The 25,274-nt window shown below is 39.0% G+C and overlaps 1 protein-coding gene across 1 annotated transcript in view; it reads right to left on the reverse strand.

Annotated features, from left to right (window-relative positions):
- Window positions 1-25,274, reverse strand: part of LOC124545909 — a 137,344-nt gene that overhangs the window by 86,698 nt on the left and 25,372 nt on the right. Inside the window, exons 8-9 of the mRNA XM_047124870.1 lie at window positions 18,618-19,015; window positions 8,513-8,957 (exon numbers count right to left, since the gene is read on the reverse strand). Of these exons, the coding sequence (XP_046980826.1) occupies window positions 8,513-8,957; window positions 18,618-19,015 (843 nt within the window). The remainder of the gene's footprint in view (window positions 1-8,512; window positions 8,958-18,617; window positions 19,016-25,274) is intronic.

The raw sequence follows: 25,274 nt of genomic DNA on the forward strand, positions 1-25,274 counted from the left end.
AGTGTCCATGTCTCAGCTCCATATAATACAATGCTCCATGTGAAGCACTTCACCAGTATCTTCCTCAGGTCCCTGTCCATGCACGCCACAGATGCCGCCGCCTCTTATTGAATGTCTCCTTGGCAATCGCTGTAAGAGTTTTCAACTCCTGATCATATATTTGGCACTTTATTTTACAAGTATGTCTTGATCACATAAATTTTTACATTTCACTATGACCGATTTCAGCTACTGCCATCTTCAGATCATAAAATATTCTGATGTGGTATCACTATCAAACTAAACATTTAGGTACGTAGTAAGCACATAGTAAGCACTTACTTTGTACCTACATGTTTAGTTTGACATTGATACATCAGAAGATTTTATGATCTGAACATGGCAGTAACCGAATCCGGTCATAGTGAAATGTAAAAATTTATGTGATCAAGATGGACCTGTAAAATAAAGTTCCTGTCCTAACTTTACAGTTGTTCTTAGTTTTCTTACAATTATCACCACACATTTTGTCTTTTTCTTATTAATTCTCATTCCGAATTCTTGTGTCACTCATTCCCAATCTGTACTTGTATTTTCTGTTGTAGGTGTAGACTTTTAATCAGTCTTCTATCCCTATAGTCGACATCATTCTTACTTAGAATGTCCATTAATTTATTCCACTGTAACCTATCAAAGGCTTTCTCAGAGTCAATGAAAACAATATAAACTCCTCTTCCTCTTGCAATCTCTCTCTCACCTATAATTCTCAGCAGTCCAATTATATCTCTTGTAACTTTCCCTCTTCTAAATCTATACTGTTCCTCTGCAATATTTTTTTCCAGTGTCTCGTGAAGTCTTCTATCTTTCACCCTTAACAAAACTTTTACTGCATGCAAAATCTAACTTACGGTTCTAAAATCTTCACGTTCTTGGCATTCCTCCTCAATCAGTATCAATACTGCCAAGAGAAAGTCATCCGGCCATCTACCTTTTTCGTATACAGTATCTTATTACGTAGATGTGTGTACTCTTTCACACCACTACTCTGAAGGCTTTCACATAACTCTGCTGGTAATCCATCAATTCCACTTCTTTTATGATACTTTATCTCTCTCAATGCCCTTTCTACTTCTACTTCCCAGATACAGCATCCTTTGTCCTCTTCACTAACTTTCATCACCTCTTCTAATTCACTATCATTTGGCTTTTCATCAGCCTCATACAGCCACTCTACATATTCTTGCCGCCTTCCCAACACTTCTGGTTTATGAACCATAGTACCATCACTTCGTTCTATTCTCATACTTGTCCTGTTTTTCTTTACTTCAAATACTAGATCAGCAGCTGATCTATACATCATTCCCTATTTTTCTTCCTTTTCGTATTTCTCTATTTCTTTACATCTCTCTTACATCCATGCCTTTATTGCCAGGTCTGTTTCTCACCTTAATTCATTATTCAGCTTTCTGTACATTGTTTTTCCTTCTTCATTTCCTACTGTCTCCCAATTTCTTCTTTTTTCAACCTTACCCAACATTGCCTCTGTTACCCATTCATTCCTTATTCTTTTGAACTTCCTCATCCCCCCCCCCCTTCTACTTCTGTAGATTCCTTAAGGTTTTGTCTCCTCCTCTTCCATTTCTCATTTGCACTCTCTTCATTGGGCCATCTATCCCACAAACGTGTTTTCTAAATCAGCATCCTTATCTTCTTCCTTTAGTCTCTGTAGGTAAAATGTCTCTCTGTTTTCTTCCTCTCGCTTTCTTCAACCTTATCTGCAAGTCCACCACCACCAAGTTGTGGTCCGAATCTCCAGGGTATGCTCTGGCATGCCCCAGGGTACCCTCTGGCATTCTTAGGCTGTTGTTGTTGTTGTTGTTGTTGTTGTTGTGGTCTTCAGTCCTGAGACTGGTTTGATGCAGCTCTCCATGCTACTCTATCCAGTGCACGATTCTTCATCTCCCAGTACTTACTGCAACCTACATCCTTCTGAATCTGCTTAGTGTATTCATCTCTTGGTCTCCCTCTACAATTTTTACCCTCCTCGCTGCCCTCCAATGCTAAATTTATGATCCCCTGATGCCCCAGAACATGTCCTACTAACCGGTCCCTTCTTTTTGTCAAGTTGTGCCACATACTCCTCTTCTCCCCAATTCTATTCAATACCTCCTGTTAGTTATGTGATCTACCCATCTAATCTTCAGCATTCTTCTGTAGCACCACATTTTGAAAGCTTCTATTCTCTTCTTGTCTAAGCTATTTATTGTCCATGTTTCACTTCCATACATGGCTACACTCCATACAAATACTTTCAGAAACGACTTCCTGACACTTAAATCTATACTCGATGTTAACAAATTTTTCTTCTTCAGAAACGCTTTCGTTGCCATTGCCAGTCTACATTGTATATCCTCTCTACTTCGACCATCATCAGTTATTTTGCTCCCCAAATAGCAAAACTCCTTTACTACTTTAAGTGTCTCATTTCCTAATCTAATACCCTCAGCATCACCCGACTTAATTCGACTACATTCCACTATCCTCGTTTTGCTTTTGTTGATGTTCATCTTATATCCTCCTTTCAAGACACTGTCCATTCCGTTCAACTGCTCTTCCAAGTGCTTTGCTGTCTCTGATAGAATTACAATGTCATCGGCGAACCTCAAAGTTTTTATTTCTTCTCCATGGATTTTAATACCTACTCCCAATTTTTCTTTTGTTTCCTTTACTGCTTGCTCAATATACGGATTAAATAACATCGGGGAGAGGCTACAACCTTGTCTCACTCCCTTCCCAACCACTGCTTCCCTTTCACGTCCCTTGACTCTTATAACTGCCATCTGGTTTCCGTACAAATTGTAAATAGCCTTTCACTCCCTGTATTTTACCCCTGCCACCTTCAGAATTTGAAAGAAAGTATTCCAGTCAACATTGTCAAAAGCTTTCTCTAAGTCTACAAATGCTAGAAATGTAGGTTTACCTTTCCTTAATCTTTCTTCTAAGATAAGTCGTAACGTCAGTATTGCCTCACGTGTTCCAACATTTCTACAGAATCCAAACTGATCTTCCCCGAGGTCGGCTTCTACAAGTTTTTCCATTCGTCTGTAAATAATTCGCGTTAGTATTTCGCAGCTGCAACTTATTAAACTGATAGTTCAGTAATTTTCACATCTGTCAAGACCTGCTTTCTTTGGGATTGGAATTATTATATTCTTCTTGAAATCTGAGGGTATTTCGCCTGTCTCATACATCTTGCTCACCAGATGGTAGAGTTTTGTCAGGACTGGCTCTCCCAAGGCCGTCAGTAGTTCTAATGGAATGTTGTCTACTCCCTGGGCCTTGTTTCGACTCAGATCTTTCAGTGCTGTCAAACTCTTCACGCAGTATCATATCTCCCACTTCATCTTCATCTACATCCTCTTCCATTTCCATAATATTGTCCTCAAGTACATCGCCCTTGTATAGACCCTCTATATACTCCTTCCACCTTTCTGCTTTCCCTTCTTTGCTTAGAACTGGGTTTCCATCTCAGCTCTTGATATTCATACAAGTGGTTCTCTTTTCTCCAAAGGCCTCTTTAATTTTCCTGTAGGCAGTATCTATCTTACCCCTCGTGAGATAAGCCTCTACATCCTTACATTTGTCCTCTAGCCATCCCTGCTTAGCCATTCTGCACTTCCTGACGATCTCATTTTTCAGACGTTTGTATTCCTTTTTGCCAGTTTCATTTCCTGCATTTTTATATTTTCTCCTTTCATCAATTAAATTCAATATTTCTTCTGTTACCCAAGGGTTTCTACTAGCCCTTGTCTTTTTACCTACTTGATCCCCTGCTGCCTTCACTACTTCGTCCCTCAGAGCTACCCATTCTTCTTCTACTGTATTTCTTTCCCCCATTCCTGTCAATTGTTCCCTTAAGCTCTCCCTGAAACTCTGTACAACCTCTGGTTCTTTCAGTTTATCCAGGTCCCATCTCCTTAAATTGCCACCTTTTTGCAGTTTCTTCAGTTTTAATCTACAGTTCATAACCAATAGATTGTGGTCAGAGTCCACATCTGCCCCTGGAAATGTCTTACAACTTAAAACTTGGTTCCTAAATCTCTGTCTTACCATTACATAATATATCTGATACCTACTAGTATCTCCAGGATTTTTCCATGTATAGGCAGTTTTTGTATATTCTGAATTACGATATAATCAATTTTGTATCTGTCATCATTCAACCTAGATACCCATGTCTCTGTCTCCGGTGGCTTTCTAACAATGGGTTTCGAATCACGAGAGAATTTTCTATGTCAAAATTAACCAGCGTTTCACTCCTGTCATTCGTATTTCCCAATCCAAATCTTCCAACCATTCCCTGAGTTTTCCCCCTCTTCAAATCCCCCATTACAACGAAGCAGGGGTTTCTTTTTCTTTATTCATAATTGATCCTATCTTTTCATAATATTCCTCTACTTCCTCATCAGTGCACTGACTTGTTGGCACGATTGTATTAAAACAATGTTCTTCTTCCCACCTCTTAGTATCATCATCATCATCATCATCATCATCATCTGTCTTCAGTCTTTTATCTATGTATTCTACTTTCAATACTTTTTCATCAGCCACTTTCCTATCATAATTACCGCAATATAGAACTCTTCTTCCTGCATGAGTAAACCAATTTGTACTCTCCATTATCCAACTGTCCCATCTCACCAAGTAATTATTTGTAATTTATTTAATTACAGTCTTGCAAAATAGTGATATAGTAGTGATCTTTGAAAAATAATTTAGTTTCAAGACAGAAAAACAATTGAACACTTGTTGTAACCTTCAGAAAGTTCCATTTTATCCCTCAGGGAGTAATTATCCCCAGGCTGGGGACAAACATGGTAAAAGGAAGATTAGCACACTACAAAAATGCACTGTTTTGTTTTGTTTTAACAAGGATAAGGTTCTTTTAAAATGTCTCTGAAGAAGCATACTTTATTACCATTCATAAATACTTCTCTGTCAACATAGAGATTTGATGCATACCATGGGTATTTCGTCATATTCAAAAATACTGATGTTTCCACACCGTGAATCACACAAACTAAATTTTAAAACCTTTGTGAATCAATTTTACATTTTTATGTTCAATTAAATACAGGTCATTTTGAAGCCATTTTATAACATTCTTGAGCTCTTTATAAAAATATACTCCACAGGGCTGGACTAAAGCTATGCATTATTTGTTGTTGTTGTTGTTGTTGTTGTTGTTGTCGTCGTCGTCGTCGTCATCGTCTTCAGTCCAAAGACTGGTTTGATGCAGCTCTCCATGCTAGTCTATCCTGAGCAAGCCTCTTCCATCTCCGACTGACTACTGCAACCAACATCCTTCTGAATCTGCTTACTGTATTAATCTCTTGATTTCCCTCTACGATTTTTCCACCCTCACTTCCCTCCAATACTAAACTGGTGACCCCTCGATGGCTCAGAATGTGCCCCATCAACTGGACTATTCTTGTAGTCAGGTTGTACCACAAATCTCTACCCCCCCCCCCCCCCCCATTCTATTCAGTATCTCCTCATTCGTTACATGACCTACCTATCTAATCTTCAGCATTTGTCTGTAGCACCACATTTCAGAAGGTTCTATTCTCTTCCTGTCTAAACTGTTTATTGTCCATGTTCCACTTCCATACATGACTACACTCCATACAAATACTTTCAGAATGGACTTGCCGACATTAAATTTGCAATTTGTTCAAAAACCAGACGGCATTTATAAGAGTCAAGGGACATGAAAGGGAAGCAGTGGTTGACAAGGAAGTGAGACAGGGTTGTAGCCTATCCCCAATGTTATTCAACATTTAGGAGGACTAAATTTAATTTTACATGTTTATAACCCCAGTCATTAAAAAACAAGTTATCATATATTTTCAATTTGGTTTGCCATCACTAAGAATCAACAAGCACAAGAAATTTTGCCTGTCTCTCTATGATTTTATGATTGTAATTAAACAATTTATATAAAAATTAGTTTCCACCTTCCCCATGTTGATGACGCGACACTGGCATTCTTGTATATTTTCACAGATTTGTCCCTTTATCTCTGAACTCTAATTCCTAATGAATCGGTTGGTGCTGGAAAGCACAGAAACTACACACAACAATTTTTAAGACAAAGTCAATACTATGTTGTGCTGTATATAAATGTGAGTTGTATTGTTTATATTTTGCCTCTGAAGAAAAATAGTTCTTGACCCTTGCTTTGGGGGAGTTCTGTTGATAACAGACTGGTATTGGCATCTTAGCAAATAATTTTAAAATTTACCATGTTTACTTATTCTCTAATATAAATTAAGAATTTTAACAATGTAGGATTTTTTTAACACTTGTTGAATCTGTGTTAGTAATAGAAATAGGATTAAAATTTAATATCAGACAATGACCCTGTGTGCAAAAAGTTTTTTGCTGAAATGAAAATTCCACTACTATTGCACTTTCCTTTTCATACACATGTTTTGTTACTTTTCACAGACATATTTGATGTTTGTTTCTCAACCCATGGAATGCAAGTTTGAAAATAAGTTTTCCATATTGACTTACAGCAGCTAAAGCCCATTCTTGCAGTTTCTTATCACTTATTGAAACAATTGCCAAGTTCCTATAAAAATCATTTTACATCCATGAGCCCAAGCAGTTCCTCCACTTTTAATACATTTCTCCCATTCCGTCAATTCCTTCATACCTTATAAATGGTATCATCCTTCTGCATGTGAAGGTTTTCAAATTCCATTTTGGATGAGATCTGATGATACTAACAACTTTGAAATGTTATCCAGATCTTTTGACCTTATGTCCTCTGGCTCATAATCAGAATCCTCTTAAAAAGTCTTGTCAATTTTATGACTCAATCAATTCTTCATCAAACATAAAAGATATTTCAACCAAATTCTGTACGATATATTGTTGCAGATCTGCCACCAGAAATTGTTAGTTCTCTGATAAGACTGTAGTATTTTTAAGAACCACCACATAACACACAATGGCTTTTTTTAAAGACACTTTTTAAATGTCCTTGCACAGCTTTCTTCAACTGCCTCTTCTCAATTAAGGTGTCAGGTTCATCAACAGATTTCACATCTGACATGATAATTATTCTTCTTTGGAATGTTTGTAAATAATACTTTCACTGGATTAAGGTTACACCATTGCAAAAGCTAATGATAAAATGAAAATTCTGAACAGCATCAGTTCTCTCAGAACCCATATTTCCCTCACTATTCCTTTGGCTGCATTGCGTTCACAATAAACATAACACTGTAGAGCCATAATCGATCCTCAAAAAACATGACTCTTCAAATTCCATCTGACAGGCTAAACACACAGAGTAGAATGTAAGCGACAAGAAAAACAAATGATAAAATTGAAATTTTTTACAACACAATATTATTTGCTTTTTCATGCAAATAGTTACTAAAAAACATGTTATTTTTATTAAAAATTAAGATTCTGTATTTTTAATTACCATTTACATTTTATAGCAAACATTTAAATTAAATAGAGATAAAAGAAAATCTGGCTCTAATGAGAACCGAACCAGTAACCTTGTGATTACAAGATTAGATAACTGTGTGCTTGGCTATGAACAATACGGATAACTGGATTAAAATGTTTTGTATTCAACAGCACTCCGAGGCAGAAAAAAGTCAAAAGAGGACCAGTCCGTAAGATATTCTTACCACGCCTCAATCCTACGGAGTATATATGGGAAACCGCTGGGAGATGTTATAAAATCTCATTGCTTACATTCATAATGTCTCCATATGAACTGGTCTGCACCACATTAGATGGGTATACATTATGTACATGTTCCACAAACTAATTATTAATTCACAAAGGAATGCTGTAAAAAATGAATTTTCCATTAGGCATTTTTTTTCGAGATGTTAAAATTGCATCAGGTTTCAACATTGAAGGTATAATCTTCTACGCTGATAGGCTGCATTGTGTTTCTTCTATGTGATTGACATTTCAACCCCACTGCTGGGGTCTTCTTCAGGATCTTGTGGTGTTCAGGTTACCTGAACATCTAATTTCAGCTAACAGTGAATACATGATGATCCTGAAGAGATCCCAGTAAAGGTATAAGAATGGCAATTGCATAGAAGGAACACAACGTGGCCTAGCAACCTATGAGGCTACTTTCAATAACAACAACCATGAAAGCCTGCTGACTTGCTTAGGTTTCAACCTCTCCTAAAATGCAAAAAAGCCTGCCGCACAAAATACATTAATTTGGATAAACACACGGAAAAAGGTTTATCTTAATGAACACAAAGTCAGCTTTGCTTGCAAATAAGGAGGAAGAATTTCACTAGCAAATCTGGATAAAAGAGGAAATAATGATTACATTATTTAAAGAAGGAGGAAGGGAGATGAGGGCAGCTGTTTCAGTTGGTGTCACAGTGCTACTACAATAACCACATACAGGGAAAGGAAAGTCCATGCATAACACATAAACTGCAAAATCTGAATACATACATTACATCAAACTTACCTGGTGTAACACAACATAGCTGCATGCCATTCCTCGAAAGAAACAATATGCACACTGATACTGACAATGGCCATGTTTTCTTGTGATGTGTTGTATGAGATCATGTGCTGTGCCATCACCTCGGAAAGGACAATAAGAGCAACGATTCCAGTCTGAACCTTTTTTGTTGAAATGCTGACTCCTTAAATGATTTAGGAAATTGCGACCACCATTCTCAGTATAGTAACAGTTCTTATCCATACATTTATACAAATTGCGGAGACTGTCTACTGTCAGCATCTGGTGACGCACTTTAAAGTTTTTGTGAGAGGGTAACCATTCATTGTTGGGACTAGCTTCGCCACTTGTGCTGTTTGGCTTTGAGGAGCTGCTTTTTCCAGCTTGTAAATTTGGAGAACGAGTTTCAGTTCTGCTTTTTGGAATAATGTGCTGTACTGTTGGCTGACTGCAAAGAAACAAACATGAAACTGACATCGTCACTGGAGAGAGAGAGAGAGAGAGAGAGAGAGAGAGAGAGAGAGAGAGAGAGAGAGAGAGTTAAGGTATTCAGAAATAGGAAACACAAGGAAGCAAATAAAGACTGATCCACTGTTCACTACACTTGTTTACATTATACTGTGCTTGATACAGCCAAATAATGGGAACAAAACAAAATACAAATCAGTTACCAATAGGATAATTTTATCATCACATAAAATTGTAGAACCAAAAGATTATAATGCTGATTTTTGGGAGAACACTCCTAAATTTGTGAAATCAAGCAAAAATGAAAAGCCACATGAAAATAAAAGGAGACAGAAAATACAGAGTAATGAATATAAAAGAAAATTTCCTCTAGTGAGCACACATTATTCAGTAGCTTGCATTTTGGTTTCCATAGAAAAGTTTAATTACTGTTGTATTACTGTCTGAAAGACACCAGGTCTAGTTTTCATTTTCTTGTTTTCATTCTTTAATGTTCATAATTTTTGAAGTGGACCTTTAAAACTTCTGCAGCCCCTCCAGTTTTGTAGTTTGCCATCTTGTTACTGCAGTTGTCAGCTTCCAATATTTTGAGTTAACATCTACTTCCACATCGTATACAGCCCCCTTTGCTGAAAGCTGTGGCATCTCTGGTGCCTATGGCATTGCATGGGAGCCCCAAAGTTGCACCTTTCAACAATCATGACCTGACCTGTCCAACCTCACTTTGGGACGGATGGCAAACAACAGCAGATTCATCCATTTCTAGACCAGTAGATGGGGGTAAAGGCCACTCATCCATCCCTCTGTGTCTTAATAACAGGTACAAGATACAGCTCACTGCTGAGAGCACACCTGTGCCAGCATGGGACACTTCGTCTGTTGGGACTGGAGCTGATAATCAGGAAAGATCCAGAAAAGCACAGAGGTGAGTATGTTTGTCACAGAGAACTCTAATGTTATGTGGGTGTTGGAGCCCTATAGGGAATATCTGGCATGTCTGGATATAAGGCCAGAATGCAGTCTGTTTGTCTGCTGGGTGGAATGGGGTTCATGCAAGATGTGAAAGCAGCTCTGTCAGTAGCCGATGAGCCCTCTTGGTTTAGTCTGCTGTCAGACATAGCTCATGTCGGACTGAATGACACTTGACACGTAAGGTCAAATGTCATCCTCAGTTCCTTTAGATAGCTAGCTGAATTGAAGACACCTGGCTTCAGTTGCGCGGTGGAAGCCATTTGTAATTTGCAGCACTGCTATCAGAACCAATAGAAATCCTATGTTTGGTATTCATTAGAGGGCTTAAACCAGTCACCTGGATGAATGTTTTTATCCTTGGCTGGTCAAATAATACAAATGAAAAGTTTTATTGGGCATATCACATTCAGGATCAGGTGATGAAACCGAATGCTACAGTCTTCACTGTAAGAATAATATCCACTGTCATTAAAACTGAAATGCTAAAGTCCTTCTCAGTTCAACTATTGTAGCCTATGGTATCATATTTCAAGGCAACTGACTGGGCAGTTTTTATTAACATTAACCATCTCTAATAATAAGGATTTCTGGTCAGATGACTATAGAGTAATATCACAGTATAATGGGAGTAGGATTCAGTTGTGAATAGGAGGTTGGTCAGAGAGTGTTACTGTGAACAGTTCTGAGATAGGGTTGTTATAACCAGAACTTACAGCAAACCAACACCAACAACAATAGTTCAGGTATAAATGCCGACGTTGCAAGCTGAAGGTGAAGAGAGAAAAAAAAAGTGTAACAGGATATTGAAAGGGTAATAAAGTACAAAAAGGGAGATGAAAATCCAATAGTCATCGAGGACTGGAATGCAGTTTTAGGGGAAGGACCAGAAGAAATAGTTACAGGAGAATATGGGCTTGGGACAAGGAATGAGAGAGGAGAAGGACTAATTCAGTTCTGTAATAAATTTCAGCTAGTAATAGCAAATACTCTGTTCAAGAATCACAAGAGGAGGAGGAATACTTGGAAAAGGCCAGGTAATACAGGAAGATTTCAGGTAGACTACATCATGGTCAGACAGAGATTCAGAAATCAGATACTAGATTTTAAGGCGTACCCAGCAGCAGATATATACTCAAATCACAATTTAGTAGTGATGAAGAGTAGACTTATGTTTAAGAGAATAGTCAGGAAGAATCAATATGCAAAGAAATGGCATACAGAATTATCTAAGAATGGCGAGATACACTAAGTTCTCTGAGGCTATAGATACAGAAATAAGTAATCGCTCAGTAGACAGTTGAAGAGGACTGGACATCTCTAAAAATGGCAATCACATAAGTTGGAAAAAAAAAACATAGGTACAAAGAAGGTAACTGTGAAGAGACTGGGGTAGCAGAAGAAATACTTCAGTTGATGGATAATAGAATGAAGCACAAAAATGTTCCAGGAAACTCGGGAAAACAGAAATACAAGTCACTGAAAAATGACAAACAGGAAGTGTAGGGAAGCTAACACAAAATGGCTGCAAGAAAAATGTGAAGAAATCAAAAAAGAAACGATTGTCAGAAGGACTGACTAAGCATACACGAAAGTCAAAACACCCTTCGGTGAAACTAAAAGCAAGGGAGGTAACATTAAGAGTGCAATGAGAATTCCACTGTTAAATGCAGAGGAGAGAGCAAATAAGTGGAAATAGTACACTGAAGGCCTCTATGAGGGTGAAGATTTGTCTGATGTGATACAAGAAGAAACAGGAGTCAATTTAGAAGAGATATGGTATCGAGTATTAGAATCAGAATTTACGAAAGCTTTGGAGGACTTAAGATAAAATAAGGCAAAAGGGACAGATAACATTCCATCATAATTTCTAAAGTCATTGGGGAAAGTGGTAACAAAACAACTGTTCAAGTTTGTGCATCGAATGTTTATGTCTGGCAACATACCATCTGACTTTCGGAAAAATATCATCCACACAATTTCAAAGACTGTAAGAGATGACAAGTGTGAGAATTATCGCACAGTCAGCTTAACAGCTCACATATCCAAGTTGCTGTCAAGAATAAGTACAGAAGAATGGAGAAGAAAACTGAGGAAGTGTTATATGACGATCAGTTTGGCTTTAGGAAAAGTAAAGGCACCAGAGAGGTAATTCCGACGTTGTGGTTGATAATGGAAGCAAGCCTAAACGGACATGTTCATATGATTTGTCGACATGGGAAAAGCATCTGACAATGTAAAATTGGGGCAAGATGTTCAAAAATTCTGAGATAAATATGGGTAAGCTGTAAGGAGAGACAGTTAATACACGATACGCACAAGAGCCAAGAAGGAACTATAAGAATGGACAACCAAGAACGAAGTGCTCTGATTAAAATGGGTGTAACACATGGATGTACTCTATCACCCCTACTGTTCAATCTGTACATCAAAGACACAATGATGGAAACAAAATAAAAGGTTCAGGAGAAGGATCAAAACTCAAGGTGAAAGGATATGATGATACAATTTGCTAATGACATTCCTACCCTAAGTGAAAAGTAAAGAAGAATTACTCGATTTGGTGAATGGAATAAAGACTAATACAGAAGATGGACTGACAAGGGAACCTCCCCATCGCACCCCCCTCAGATTTAGATATAAGTTGGCACACTGGATAGGCCTTGAAAAACTGAACACAGATCAATCGAGAAAACAGGAAGAAGTTGTGTGGAACTATGAAAAAATAAGCAAAATATACAAACGGAGTAGTCCATGCGTAAGATATGCAACATCAAGGGTAAGGTGAGCTCAGGAGCTCCGTGGTCCCGTGGTTAGCGTGAGTGGCTGCGGAACGACAGGTCCTTGGTTCAAGTCTTCCCTCCAGTGAAAAGTTTAATTTCTTTATTTTCGCAAAGTTATGATCTGTCCGTTCGTTCATTGACGTTTCTGTTCACTGTAGTAAGTTTAGTGTCTGTTTTTCGACCACACCAGTAAACCGTGCGATTAGTAGACGAAAAGACGTGCCTCTCCAATGGGAACCGAAAACATTTGATCGCAAGGTCATAGGTCAACCGATTCCTCCACAGGAAAACGCGTCTGATATATTCTATATGACACTGGTGACGGCATGTGCGTCACATGACAGGAATATGTTGTCGACCCAACTAACTTGTTCACTTGGTGAACGGGTAAAAAGATTCTTCTACCTTACCCGATTTCGGTTTTCTTGTGGATGTGATAATCACTCCCAAAAAAGTGATGAAAACATAAGAGTTTGTCACATAAACTGAAAATAAAAAATTAAACTTTTCACTGGAGTGAAGATTTGAACCAAGGACCTCTCGTTCCGCACCTGCTCACGCTAACCACAGGACCAAGGCGCTCCTGAGCTCACCTCAGGCTTTATGTTGCCTATCTTGCGCATGGACTACTCAGTTTGTACATTTTCCTTATTTTTTTGTAGTTCCACACAACTTCTGTTTTCTCGATTGATCTGTGTTCAGTTTTTCAAGGTCTATCCACTGTCCCAACTTATAACTAAATCTGAGGGGGGTGCGATGGGAAGGTTCCCTTGTGAGAATAAATCGAAGAAAGACGACAGTAATGAGAAGTAGCAGAAATGAGAACAGCGAGATTGATCGTCATGAAGTACATGAAATTAAGGAATTCTGCTACCAAGGCACCAAAATAACCAATGATGGACGAAGCAAGGAGGGCATCAAAAGCAGACTAACACTGGCAAAAAGGGCGTTCCTGACCAAGATAATTCTACTAGTATCAAACATAGGCCTTAATATGAGGAACGACAGAGATCAGAATACTTCCAGCAAATAATTGAGCATGTAGGTTGCAAGTGCTACTCTGAGATGAAGAGACTGGCACAGGAGAGGAATTAATGGTGGGTCACATCAAACGAGACAGAAGACTGACGACTTAAAAATATATATATATAAAAAAAAAGATGAGGTGACTTACCGAACGAAAGCGCTGGCAGGTCGACCTGCCAGCGCTTTCGTTCGGTAAGTCACCTCATCTTTTTTTATATATAATTTTTCCCACGTGGAATGTTTCCCTCTATTATATTGATATCATAAAAAAATATATATATACACTACTGGCGATTAAAATTGCTACACCAAGAAGAAATGCAGATGATAAACGGGTGTTCATTCGACAAATATATTATACTATAACTGACATGTGATTACATTTTCACGCAATTTGGGTCCATAGATCCTGAGAAATCAGTACCCAGAACAACCACCTCTGGCTGTAATAACGGCCTTGATACGCCTGGGCATTGAGTCAAACAGAGCTTGGATGGCGTGTACAGGTACAGTTGCCCATGCAGCTTCAACACGATACCACAGTTCATCAAGAGTAGTGACTGGAGTATTGTGACGAGCCAGTTGCTCGGTCACCATTGACCAGACGTTTTCAACTGCTGAGAGATCTGGAAAATGTGCTGGCCAGGGCAGCAGTCGAACATTTTCTGTATTCAGAAAGGCCCGTACAGGACCTGCAACATGCGGTCGTGCATTATCCTGCTGAAATGTAGGGTTTCGCAGGGATCGAATGAAGGGTAGAGACACGGGTCGTAACACATCTGAAATGTAATGTTCACTGTTCAAAGTGCCGTCAATGCAAACAAGAGGTGACCAAGACGTGTAACCAATGGCACCCCATACCATTATGCCGGGTGATACACCAGTATGGCAATGACGATTACACGCTTTCAATGCGCGTTCACCACGATGTCGCCAAACCTGGTGCGACCATCATGATGCTGTAAACAGAACCTGGATTCATCCGAAAAAATGACGTTTTGCCATTCGTGCACCCAGGTTCGTCGTTGAGAACACCATCGCAGGCGCTCCTGTCTGTAATGCAGCGCAAAGGTTACCGCAGCCATGGTCTCCGAGCTGATATCCATGCTGCTGCAAACGCCCTTGAACTGTTCATGCAGATGGTTGTTGTCTTGGGGACGTCCCCATCTGTTGACTCAGGGATCGAGACGTGGCTGCACGATCCGTTACAGCCATGCGGATAAGATGCCTGTCATCTCGACTGCTAGTCATACGAGGCCGTTGGGATCCAGTACGGCGTTCCGTATTACCCTCCTGAACCCACCGATTCCACATTCTGCTAACAGTCATTGGATCTCGCCAAACGTGAGCAGCAATGTCGCGCTATGATAAACCTCAATCGCGATAGGCTACAATCCGACCCTTATCAAAGTCGGAAACGTGATGGTACGCATTTCTCCTCCTTACACGAGGCATCACAACAACGTTTCACCACGCAACGCCGGTCAACTGCTGTTTTTTGTATGAGAAATCGGTTGGATACTTTCCTCATGTCAGCACGTTGTAGGTGGCGACAACCTTGTGTGAATGTTCTGAAAAGCTAATCATTTGCATATCACAGCATCTTCTTCCTGTCGTTTAAATTTCGCGTCTGTAGCACGTCATCTTCGTGGTGTAGCAATTTTAATGGCCAGTAGTGTAATAATAATAAAAAAAGCATTAATAAAAAAAGCAGCCATTCCTGAACATGGGATGTGGGGGATGTACTATTACTTAACTTCGGTAACGTCCATGGTAAGATCTTGTAGAAGCAGGAAAAGAAATCTGGCTGAATCCAAAATTAAATTGCAGCAGCATCTTAGGTCCCAACAGGAAACTGAAATTGCTAGGATAGGCAGGGCACCAGTGGTCAGTGATGTATTAACTCAGTGATAATATATATTACTCTCAAGTGAAGATATTCTAAATGTGAACTAATTCAAGTTAATGTACGGCTCAGACATGGTAAGCTGCACTGGCAAACACTTCTGAGAAAGCTCTGACATTGCCATGTGTAAATTTCTTGAGAATGTCAAATTAATGTACAGTACTGAATACAGGGTGCATGACTCACATAATTAGAACAGGTGCCAGGGACGTGGACTCTTGATAGTGCACAAATTATTTTAACCACAATTACCATCAGTAATTAAAGAAACTACTCGACACCAGCGTCTTACATCTTATAGTGAAAACATACCCAAACTTTCTTTTCTTTGAATGTAGAGCACTGGAAATAGCAACAAGGCTTTTAGGGTATTAAGTATTATATGTGTTTACACTCTGGTGACCAAGGCCAAAACACTGTATTCAAAAGCCGTACCCAGGTATGTAACTCAAAAACCGGACTGGTTTTGTACAAGAAAAATGTACAGACATCTTGCTACACATCCCTGGACATGTGCTGCCTTCCGTTATCAATTTCTACAATTACTTCAAAAGAAGCAATAGTAAACCTAAGGGCTGCTGTAGCGACTGCCTGAGCCATCGAATGCTCAAATTTGTCATGAACTACATGCATATATTCATCAGGTTTTGCAGGTTTTTGTTGTTCTGCTGCAAGTATGTCATATTTAATAAGTGAGTAAGAAATTTTGGAAGCACAAGAGGAAGAATTCAATGATTCTGAGCTGGGGGGTTAAAATATCTGAGTGAGAACAGTCTCAAGGAATTCATAATCAGATAAGCTGTGGTCTGCTACAATTTTTGTCACTAATATTGTTGCTACAGATGCTGCAACTGTGATTAAAGTTTAGGTATGTTTTATTCTTCTTAAGCTCACCTTTCTTACAGATGAATCTCATGATGAAGCAACATTCAACATAGGTTTCCGGGATTTGCTCTGAGAACTTGAGGCAATTTTCTGGCAAAGCACAGAGAGAAGAAAAAAAGCTGATACTGCATCAATTGCAACATATCTCTCTGCATGATAGAAAGCTTCAGACTTTTCCATACAAAAGCCTGTTGCATATGAAATTGCTCAAGAATTCAACTCTCACTTTTCTTTTTTAGAGTAATTGTTTTCTCTCTCATTATTACCATTAAATTTTTAATCTATCACAGGACTATATACGAAAAATAAACCTTGAGACTTGGTTCTTTTTAATGCATATTACCCTTTAACACATGTCAAATGAAATGTGAAAGTAACATTTTAAATAATAGCATCAATAACAGGTTTTCTGAGCATGAAATTTTTGTAAGTAGCAGGACCTCAAAATTTTAATTGGAGTTTTTAGTAAGGTAGAGAAGTATTTCTGCTACCTATGTGCAGCACGTAACAGATTACCTCCAAGGACAATATGAAAGAATCATCTCTGGATCCAAAAATGTGGAGTATCAAAGCATAAAATCAAGAGAATTGTCCAATACTCCTTTCAACAGCACATGCTTAGTACAACTGATTGAGATTGAGGTGCACCACAATGGTTCAATTATCATGCCATCAAGTTGTGGCAAAAACAAAGAGAGCTTCATACAGTTTTACATGAGACCAAAGCCTTGTTCACAAACAAAAGCTGTAGGAAAGCAGCATTCAATGAAACCAAAAGTAAAATCCCACATACCTGCTGAATGGTAGATATTTTGGCATTAATGTAAATTAAATGAAAGGGATAAAATTATCTATCCAATCACTTAGAGATCATTACGAATAATGGAGAGAATGCCAAAATGCTTGACTGTTTTGCTGAGAAAGATTGTACTATGGCCTTTCCTTTCACCTGTCACCAAATGCTGAATTGGTGGACACTGAGATAAGTGGGCATCGAAAAGAAAGTTATGGAATCAAAGGGATGTCACTATACGTGAAGGTATACCTGTATGATTTCATGAAGTTAACTTGCTCTCCTTACTGCAACAGTTTACTTTAAGTCACTGGAACAACAAAGCATTCCATGAGACTGGAAGAAGTCACAGGTCATTCCAGTTTTCAAGACAGTTCATTGAGAATATCTCTGTATGAATCAAGAAGCATTCCATAAACAGCAAACTTATGAAACTCTGGTTGCACTGTTTGTCAATGAGATCCAGAAGGCAGCAGGCAGTGGTCCTAGAAGATATACATTCTACAAGATAAAACTTATGAGATAAGTTTTAATAAGGAGAAACAGTTAAAAATTTAATTAGTCATGCATACCAAAAGGGAGAGGTATAGGGCCATCACTTTCCAGTGAAGCTATTCGAAGATGATGCTGTTGTACACAGCAAGTGACAACACAAAAAAATGCAGGAAGATCAACAGAAAACTGATGCCTGAAGGTTGACTGTGCCTAAAACATTTAGCAAGCACAAGAAAATCACGAAGATGCTCATCTAACTCCAGTGGCATAAGCCACAAGAAAGATGTTACAAACTGCAGAAAAGTTCTCTGATAAAGTTCCAGAAGCACATATTCAAGAAATATTAAGCAACATAAACTTCCCCTAAATGTATTTTGCAGAAGGACCATGAAGGTAAAGAGAAATTTAAACCCATATGCAAGCTTACCGCCAGGCACTCTCCCTGCATGCCATATCCACATGGAATAAGAAAGGGGGAAACAATAATGGTACTTAATGAATTAATGTACCCTGTAACACACTAACTGCAACGAAAACATTCAGAACAATGATCCTGTTAATACAAAGATACAGTACTGAGTATTATGCTAACACTTCAGGAAACATTTAACTAAAATTATCTGCCTCTCATATTCCACACAAGCACATGGGAGCAAAGGTAACACCTATGTGTTTGCTGACATGTGCTACATTTCAACACACACACACACACACACACACACACACACACACACACACACACACACACAAAATATATCAAAGTGACTAAAAAGGAAGACTCACTTGACTTTGGTAACTGCAGGAGATACTTTGGGAGCAATTCTAACCACTCGTGCTGGTGTCAGCGCTGTGCCTGCTGCACCAGACCACACGATGGGCTGCTGCAACTGCACTGCACCTTTCGGTCTCAGATTTGAGGCAACAGGCACATCACTTGCTGTTGTCAGCTTCATCCTTTGCACCAGTTGCATCCTGGGTGACTGGCCAGAAGATACAGCTATTCCTGGGGTCAGCAGCACTGCATTAAGCACCTGTGGTTCTTTTGGGACCACGCAATCAGGATGCAGAGATTCCTGAGTTGGTGGTGATGCATCAGTGATTGCACAGGAGGTAGTATCTGCACTGTCTTCATCTACTGTGCTATCATTTTCTATAATATCCAAGTCTTCAATGCCTCCAACCTGAAAATTTAGCTACTATACATAAGCAGAACAACACACTAAAACAACAGATAGCATTACATAAAGGAATTTCTTCAAGTGACAACAAAAAGTTATGTTAATTGTGACTATCAATCGTTCAGTATTATTTCACAATAGAGAAATTAACTGAAAGGAATTCCTGAAACACTTCAATCGTTATTATAAAAATAAAACTTTCTTTTTGATAGTATTTAACACTCAAATACATTCAAACTGGTTGAATTCCATGAACTGCCTTTTCTGTAAAGCATTAGTACTGAATTCCAAATTTTGGTTCAGTTGTCTTCTTTTTCTGACACTCAAAAACAATGTAAGTAAAGCTTTTATTTCCATTAACTGGTCAAGCATACTCAGATAACTGAATGGCCAATCTCCTTACTTCATACCTCGAGAGTAGGAAAATGTCCAAGTCTCTTCCTAAACCAGCTTTGCACACTCATAAGTCCTTACATTCGTCAAATGCTAAAATTGTAAATATGAATGGAACATTGAGAATAACACACTGCTAAATACTCTTGCCATGGCCATGAGAGAGAGAGAGAGAGAGAGAGAGAGAGAGAGAGAGAGAGAGAGAGTAAACATTACTGTGTCATGCATCAATCTGCTACAAGTGGGTAGTTGCCTTTCCCTTATTTTAGGTACTGCTCCAACCAGGAATTTTCATTATTTTTACACCAGAATTTCAAATCATACCGAATTCTGTGAAAATACCTGCTGATATTCCAACAAAGTGTAAATGAAAGGCTTCTGTGACGATTTTTTTTAACCATCAGTCTTCTGACTGATTTGACGTGGCCCACCACAAATTATTCTCTTGTGCCAACCTTTTCATCTCAGAGTAACAATTACAATCTATGTCCTCAATTATTTTCTGGATGTACTCCCATCACTGTCTTCCTCTACAGATTTTACCCTCCACTGCTCCCTCCAGTACTGTGGAGGTTATTTCCTGATATTGTAACGGATCTATCATCCTGTCTCTTCTTCTTGTCAGTGTTTTCCACATATTCCTTTCCTTGCCAATTCTACGGAGAACTTCCTCTTTCCTCACCTTATCAGTCCACCTAATTTTCAACATTCTTCTGCAGCACCACATCTCAAATACTTTGACTCTCTTCTGTTCCAGTTTTCCCACGTTTCACTATCATACAATGCCGTACTCCAAACTTACATGCTCAGAAATTTCTTCCTCAAATTAAGACCTATGTTAAATACTAGTAGACATCTCTTGGACAGGAGTGCCTTTTTTGCCAGTGCTAATATGCTTTTTATGTCCTCTTTGCTCCATCCATCATCAGTTATTTTGCTGCCTAGGTAGCAGAATTCCTTAATCTCGTCTACTTCACGATCAGGAATTCTTGTGTTCAAGTTTCTTGTTGTTCTCATTTCTGTTACATTTCAATACTTTTGACTTGTTTCGATTTACTTTCAAATCGAATTCTGTCCTCATTAGAATTTTCATTCCATTTAACACATCCTGTTATTCTTCTTTGCTTTCACACAGGATAGCAATGCCATCAGTGAATCTTATCACTGATATCCTTACAACCTAAATTTTTCTTCCATTCTTGATCTTTTCTTTTATTTTCATCACTGCTTCTTCAATATATTAGTTTAACACTAGTGCCAAAAGACTACATCCCTGTCTTCACACCCTTTTTAATCCAAGCACTTTTGTTCTTGGTCTTACAGTCTTCTTGTTCCCTCTTGGTTCTTGTACATATTGTATATTACCCCATCTTTCCCTATAGCTTACCCCTATTTTCTCTGAATTTCAACCATCTTGTACAATTTTACATTGTCAATTGCTTTTTCCAGATCAACAAATCCTATGAACATGTCTTGGTTTCTCTTCAGTTTTGATTCCATTATCAATCGCAGCGTCAGAACTGCCTTTATCTTTCCTAAAGCCAAATCGATCGTCATCGAGCCGATGATCTACAAATATGAAAACACCCCCTGAAAAAAAGAAAGAAGAACAGAAGAGAACATAGATGTTAACTGTGGTCCTTGGTGAATAAAGTGATAATGGGCTACAGCTTTTTATGATGTTTTTACTGGAAATTTTGAATATTTCTACGCATTTTCTATATAATAATTTATTTTGCGACAGCTTGGCATATTTTTAGCCATTTATTAACTGCTCCTGCCAAGCACAGGAGAATACATTTTGGGATGGTCATGTTCTCACCATATAACAGAGATGCTGAGTTGCTGGCTTCAGCTGCCAGAGACTGTGGTCATGTATGTGTATGAGTTGTGTTTGCACGAGTGTGTGAGTGTGAGTGTGTGTGTGTGTGTGTGTGTGTGTGTGTGTGAGATTTCGAAGAAGGCTTCAATGGCCAAAAGCACTCTTTCCGACAGTCTTTTTGTTGTGCTCGTCTACAACACAGCATCTCCGCTATGTGATGATTAGCAACTACACTTAATATAATATTGCCGAATTACACTAAAGTACACAAAAATGTATTAGGAAGGATGTAAGATGGTACAATGAATATTTGATAAGAGGAACAATTGAAAACAATGAAAGAAAGACAAGAAGAAACATGAAATTCTCATTAGGCAGATACCAGTTAGAATGGCAGTTGGCACAGATAATAACAGGGAGAAAATTTTAGAAGCATTTCAAGACAACTGTTTGACTAGTTCAAAAGATGAATAAAAAAATAACGACTCTCCAGGTGTAATACCCGACGAAGTGTGTAAAGGTATTCAAGATAGGACTGAAGTGCCTGAAATGAAGCTATTTGAGCAGTAATAAGAAAAGTTAGAGGCAACATAAATCCACACAAACTTCCAAAATCATTTACACAGTGTCTGTGAATGGAGACATTTCCCCAAAACTGGACTAATGGTGTAATAATTATCTTTCACAATAAAGAACGACTTCAGGGGGGATGGGGGTGGAAGGCTGGTAGAAAAGGGGAGGAGGGGGGCAGAGAACTGTAGACCTATAAGCCATTTCTACAGTGTTCAAGACATTCTGTAAAATTATCACCAACCACATAGACTGCGTAGAGAAGCTAAACATCTTAGGTCACCAGTCTCGTACTCACACCCTCCCCCTCCCCACACAGAATCAGGGTACCCCATCTGCTGGCATCTTGAATAGATCCTATGAGCAAGTTGTGAGAAGAGTTTTCTAAATGTTTGCATAGCAGGACATGGGTACCTGCCTGGTATTCCTCTAGTGGGAGCTAGGAAACCTCCTAAAACTGCATCCTATATGCCACGCATGAAAACAGCCAAGTGGCACACTGGCCATCGTCATCAGTACATCAGATGGATACGAACCAAGGCCGGCATGCTTCCTCATCCTGGAAGCGAGCACTTTTATGTGCATATCTATCCAGGTCCAACAGAACAACATATTGAGTGCTGGACCACTTAAAAGTTGAGGACATAATTACAGAAGAGAACAAAGAGCCTGAATTACCACTTCATATGGCATTCATGAAAGACAAGATATTGACTCAACTTATGTTAATATGCTGCAGAACATAAACATCAATCCTACAACTTATACTTGACTGAATCACGAACATGAGAAACTCTGAATCGAAAGGAAACAGGTAAGTAGATCCCATATCACAAAAGTATCTTCAGCAGTCCTAAAGAGAGCCTTCAGTTCAGATCTTTGGAACTGGTGCAGGGGAGAGTAAATGGGATAGGCACAAACGATGTCTATTCTGCTCCTGTAGTACACAAATTTAAATAACATATATAGGAATTCTAGCAAGTCTCAAAGCAGTCTTTAAAATCAATTTTACAATATGACTAAAATGATTTACAAGTAAAATAGTGTAAAAATGTCTTGAAAACTCAGGGTCACTCAATGCTCAACTAAAAGATGCATCCTGACAATTACCATGTAGCTAGGAGGGTGTAGAAGAGTACTTTCTCTGGCAGTGGATGTCAAAAGGCTGCTGCTCCTGCTGCTGACAGCAATGCATAGAAATGCCATGACAAACCATAAAAGACATCATCACTAGCTAGTGAGCTACCACTCTTTGTTCTATTTTAATGAATGTTCTTACATACACTATGTGATCAAAAGTATCCAGTCACCCCCAAAAACATACGTTAGGTGCATTGTGCTGCTACCTACTGACAAGTACCCCATATCAGCGACCTCAGTAGTCATTAGACATCATGAGAGAGCAGAATGGGGTGCTCTGCGGAACTCAAAAGACTTCGAGCATGGTCAGGTGATTGGGTGTCACTTGTGTCATACATTTGTATGCGAGATTTCCACACTGCTAAACATCCCTAGATCCACTGTTCCCAATTTGATAGTGAAGTGGAAACGCGAAGGGACACATACAGCACAAAAGCATACAGGCCGACCTCGTCTGTTGACTGACAGAGACCGACAGTTGAAGAGGGTCATAATGTGTAATAGGCAGACATACATCCAGACCATCACACAGGAATTCCAAACTGCATCAGGATCCACTGCAAGTACTCTGACAGTTAGGCGGGATGTGAGAAAACTTGGATTTCATGATCCAGCGGCTGCCCATAAGCCACACATCATGTTGGTAAATGCCAAATGATGACTCGCTCGGTGTAAGGAGTGTAAACATTGGACGACTGAACAGTGGAAAAACGTTGTGTGGAGTGACGAATAACAGTACACAATGTGGTGATCTGATGGCAGGGTGTGGGTATGGCGAATGCCCGGTGAACGTCATCTGCCAGCATGCGTAGTGCCAACAGTAAAATTCGGAGGCATTGGTGTTATTCTGTGGTCATTTTTTTCATGGAGGGGGCTTGCACCCCTTGTTCTTTTGTGTGGACTATCACAGCACAAGCCTACACTGATGTTTGAAGCACCACCTTGCTTCCCACTGTTGAAGAGCAATTTGGGGAGGGCGATTGTATCTTTCAACATGGTCGAGCACCTGTTCATAATGTACGGCCTTTGGCGGAGTGGTTACACGACAATAACATCCCTGTAATGGACTGGCCTGCAAACAGTCCTGACCTGAATCCTATGGAAAACCTCTGGGATGTTTTGGAACGCCGACTTCATGCCAGGCCTCACGGACCGACATCGATATAGCCTCTCCTCAGTGTAGGGCTCTGTCAAGTATGGGTTGCCATTCCCCAAGAAACCTTCCAGCACCTGACTGAATGTATGCCTGCGAGAGTGGTAGTTGTCATCAAGGCTAAGGGTGGGCCAACAGCATATCGAATTCCAGCATTACCGATGGAGGGTGCCATGAACTTTTAAGTCATTTTCAGCCAGGTGTCCTGATACTTTTGATCACATAGTGTACATATCCACAAGGGCAACTCAAACATATCCACTCCACAGCAACACATTTGTTTTTTTCTATGGAATCAATGCTGTAGTTATTTTTGAGCCATTTAGGTATCTCTATTTCACTCCTCACCAAGAGATCCAGAATTGTTTTGCCCCAAGGCAATTTCTTTACATATTGCTTACAGCTGAGAAATTGTACAGAGTTTAATTGATAACTGTTTGCTATGAATAACAGCGATACACATGAAGCTGAGATGAAAAATTTCAGACGGGGCATTTATGGACTGTCGAATCAGGGAACAACCTCAAACTGGTCTGCAAAAGCCACCTAAGCTACAGCACATTGGTCTGCAAAAGCCACCTAAGCTACAGCATACGAGCACCATGGACAATTTTAAACATCCTCTCACCTCTTACGCACCAGCTTAGTCAATTTTCACTGAAGACCATTTCTTTTACTCACTGAAATCATCCTCAAACTTACAAATGATAAAATTTATTTTTTTGTGTAAATTTTACCTCAAACTTTGTGACTTAACACTACAAATCATTTGGTTTCCCTGGCCTTCTTACTGAAACTTCTGTGCTTAAAATTAAATTTAGACTGAATTGTAAATGTAATTAGTTTTTGCATAATGTTTACAAAAGCCTGTTTTCTTGTTGAACTGTTAATGTTAACTAAATAAAACAATTTCAAAAATAAGACTGATTAAACTGGCAGTGTAAGAGTAAAGATCACACACACACACACATCCATCCACACATATACAGACACAAGCAGACATATTTCATAGTTATTGATATTTCATAGACATATTTCATTTCATAGACACATTTCATTTCATAGACATATTTCACAGTTATTGATAGAGACAACATCTCTCATATCATATGGCACATTGACATTTACAAAAGAATTGGAAAATAACATTTAGTAAGCTTGCAACATTTTTGCAACATTTAGTG

The sequence above is a fragment of the Schistocerca americana genome, chromosome 8 (genome assembly GCF_021461395.2).
Source record: "Schistocerca americana isolate TAMUIC-IGC-003095 chromosome 8, iqSchAmer2.1, whole genome shotgun sequence".
In the NCBI taxonomy this organism is placed as follows: Eukaryota; Metazoa; Arthropoda; class Insecta; order Orthoptera; family Acrididae; genus Schistocerca; species Schistocerca americana.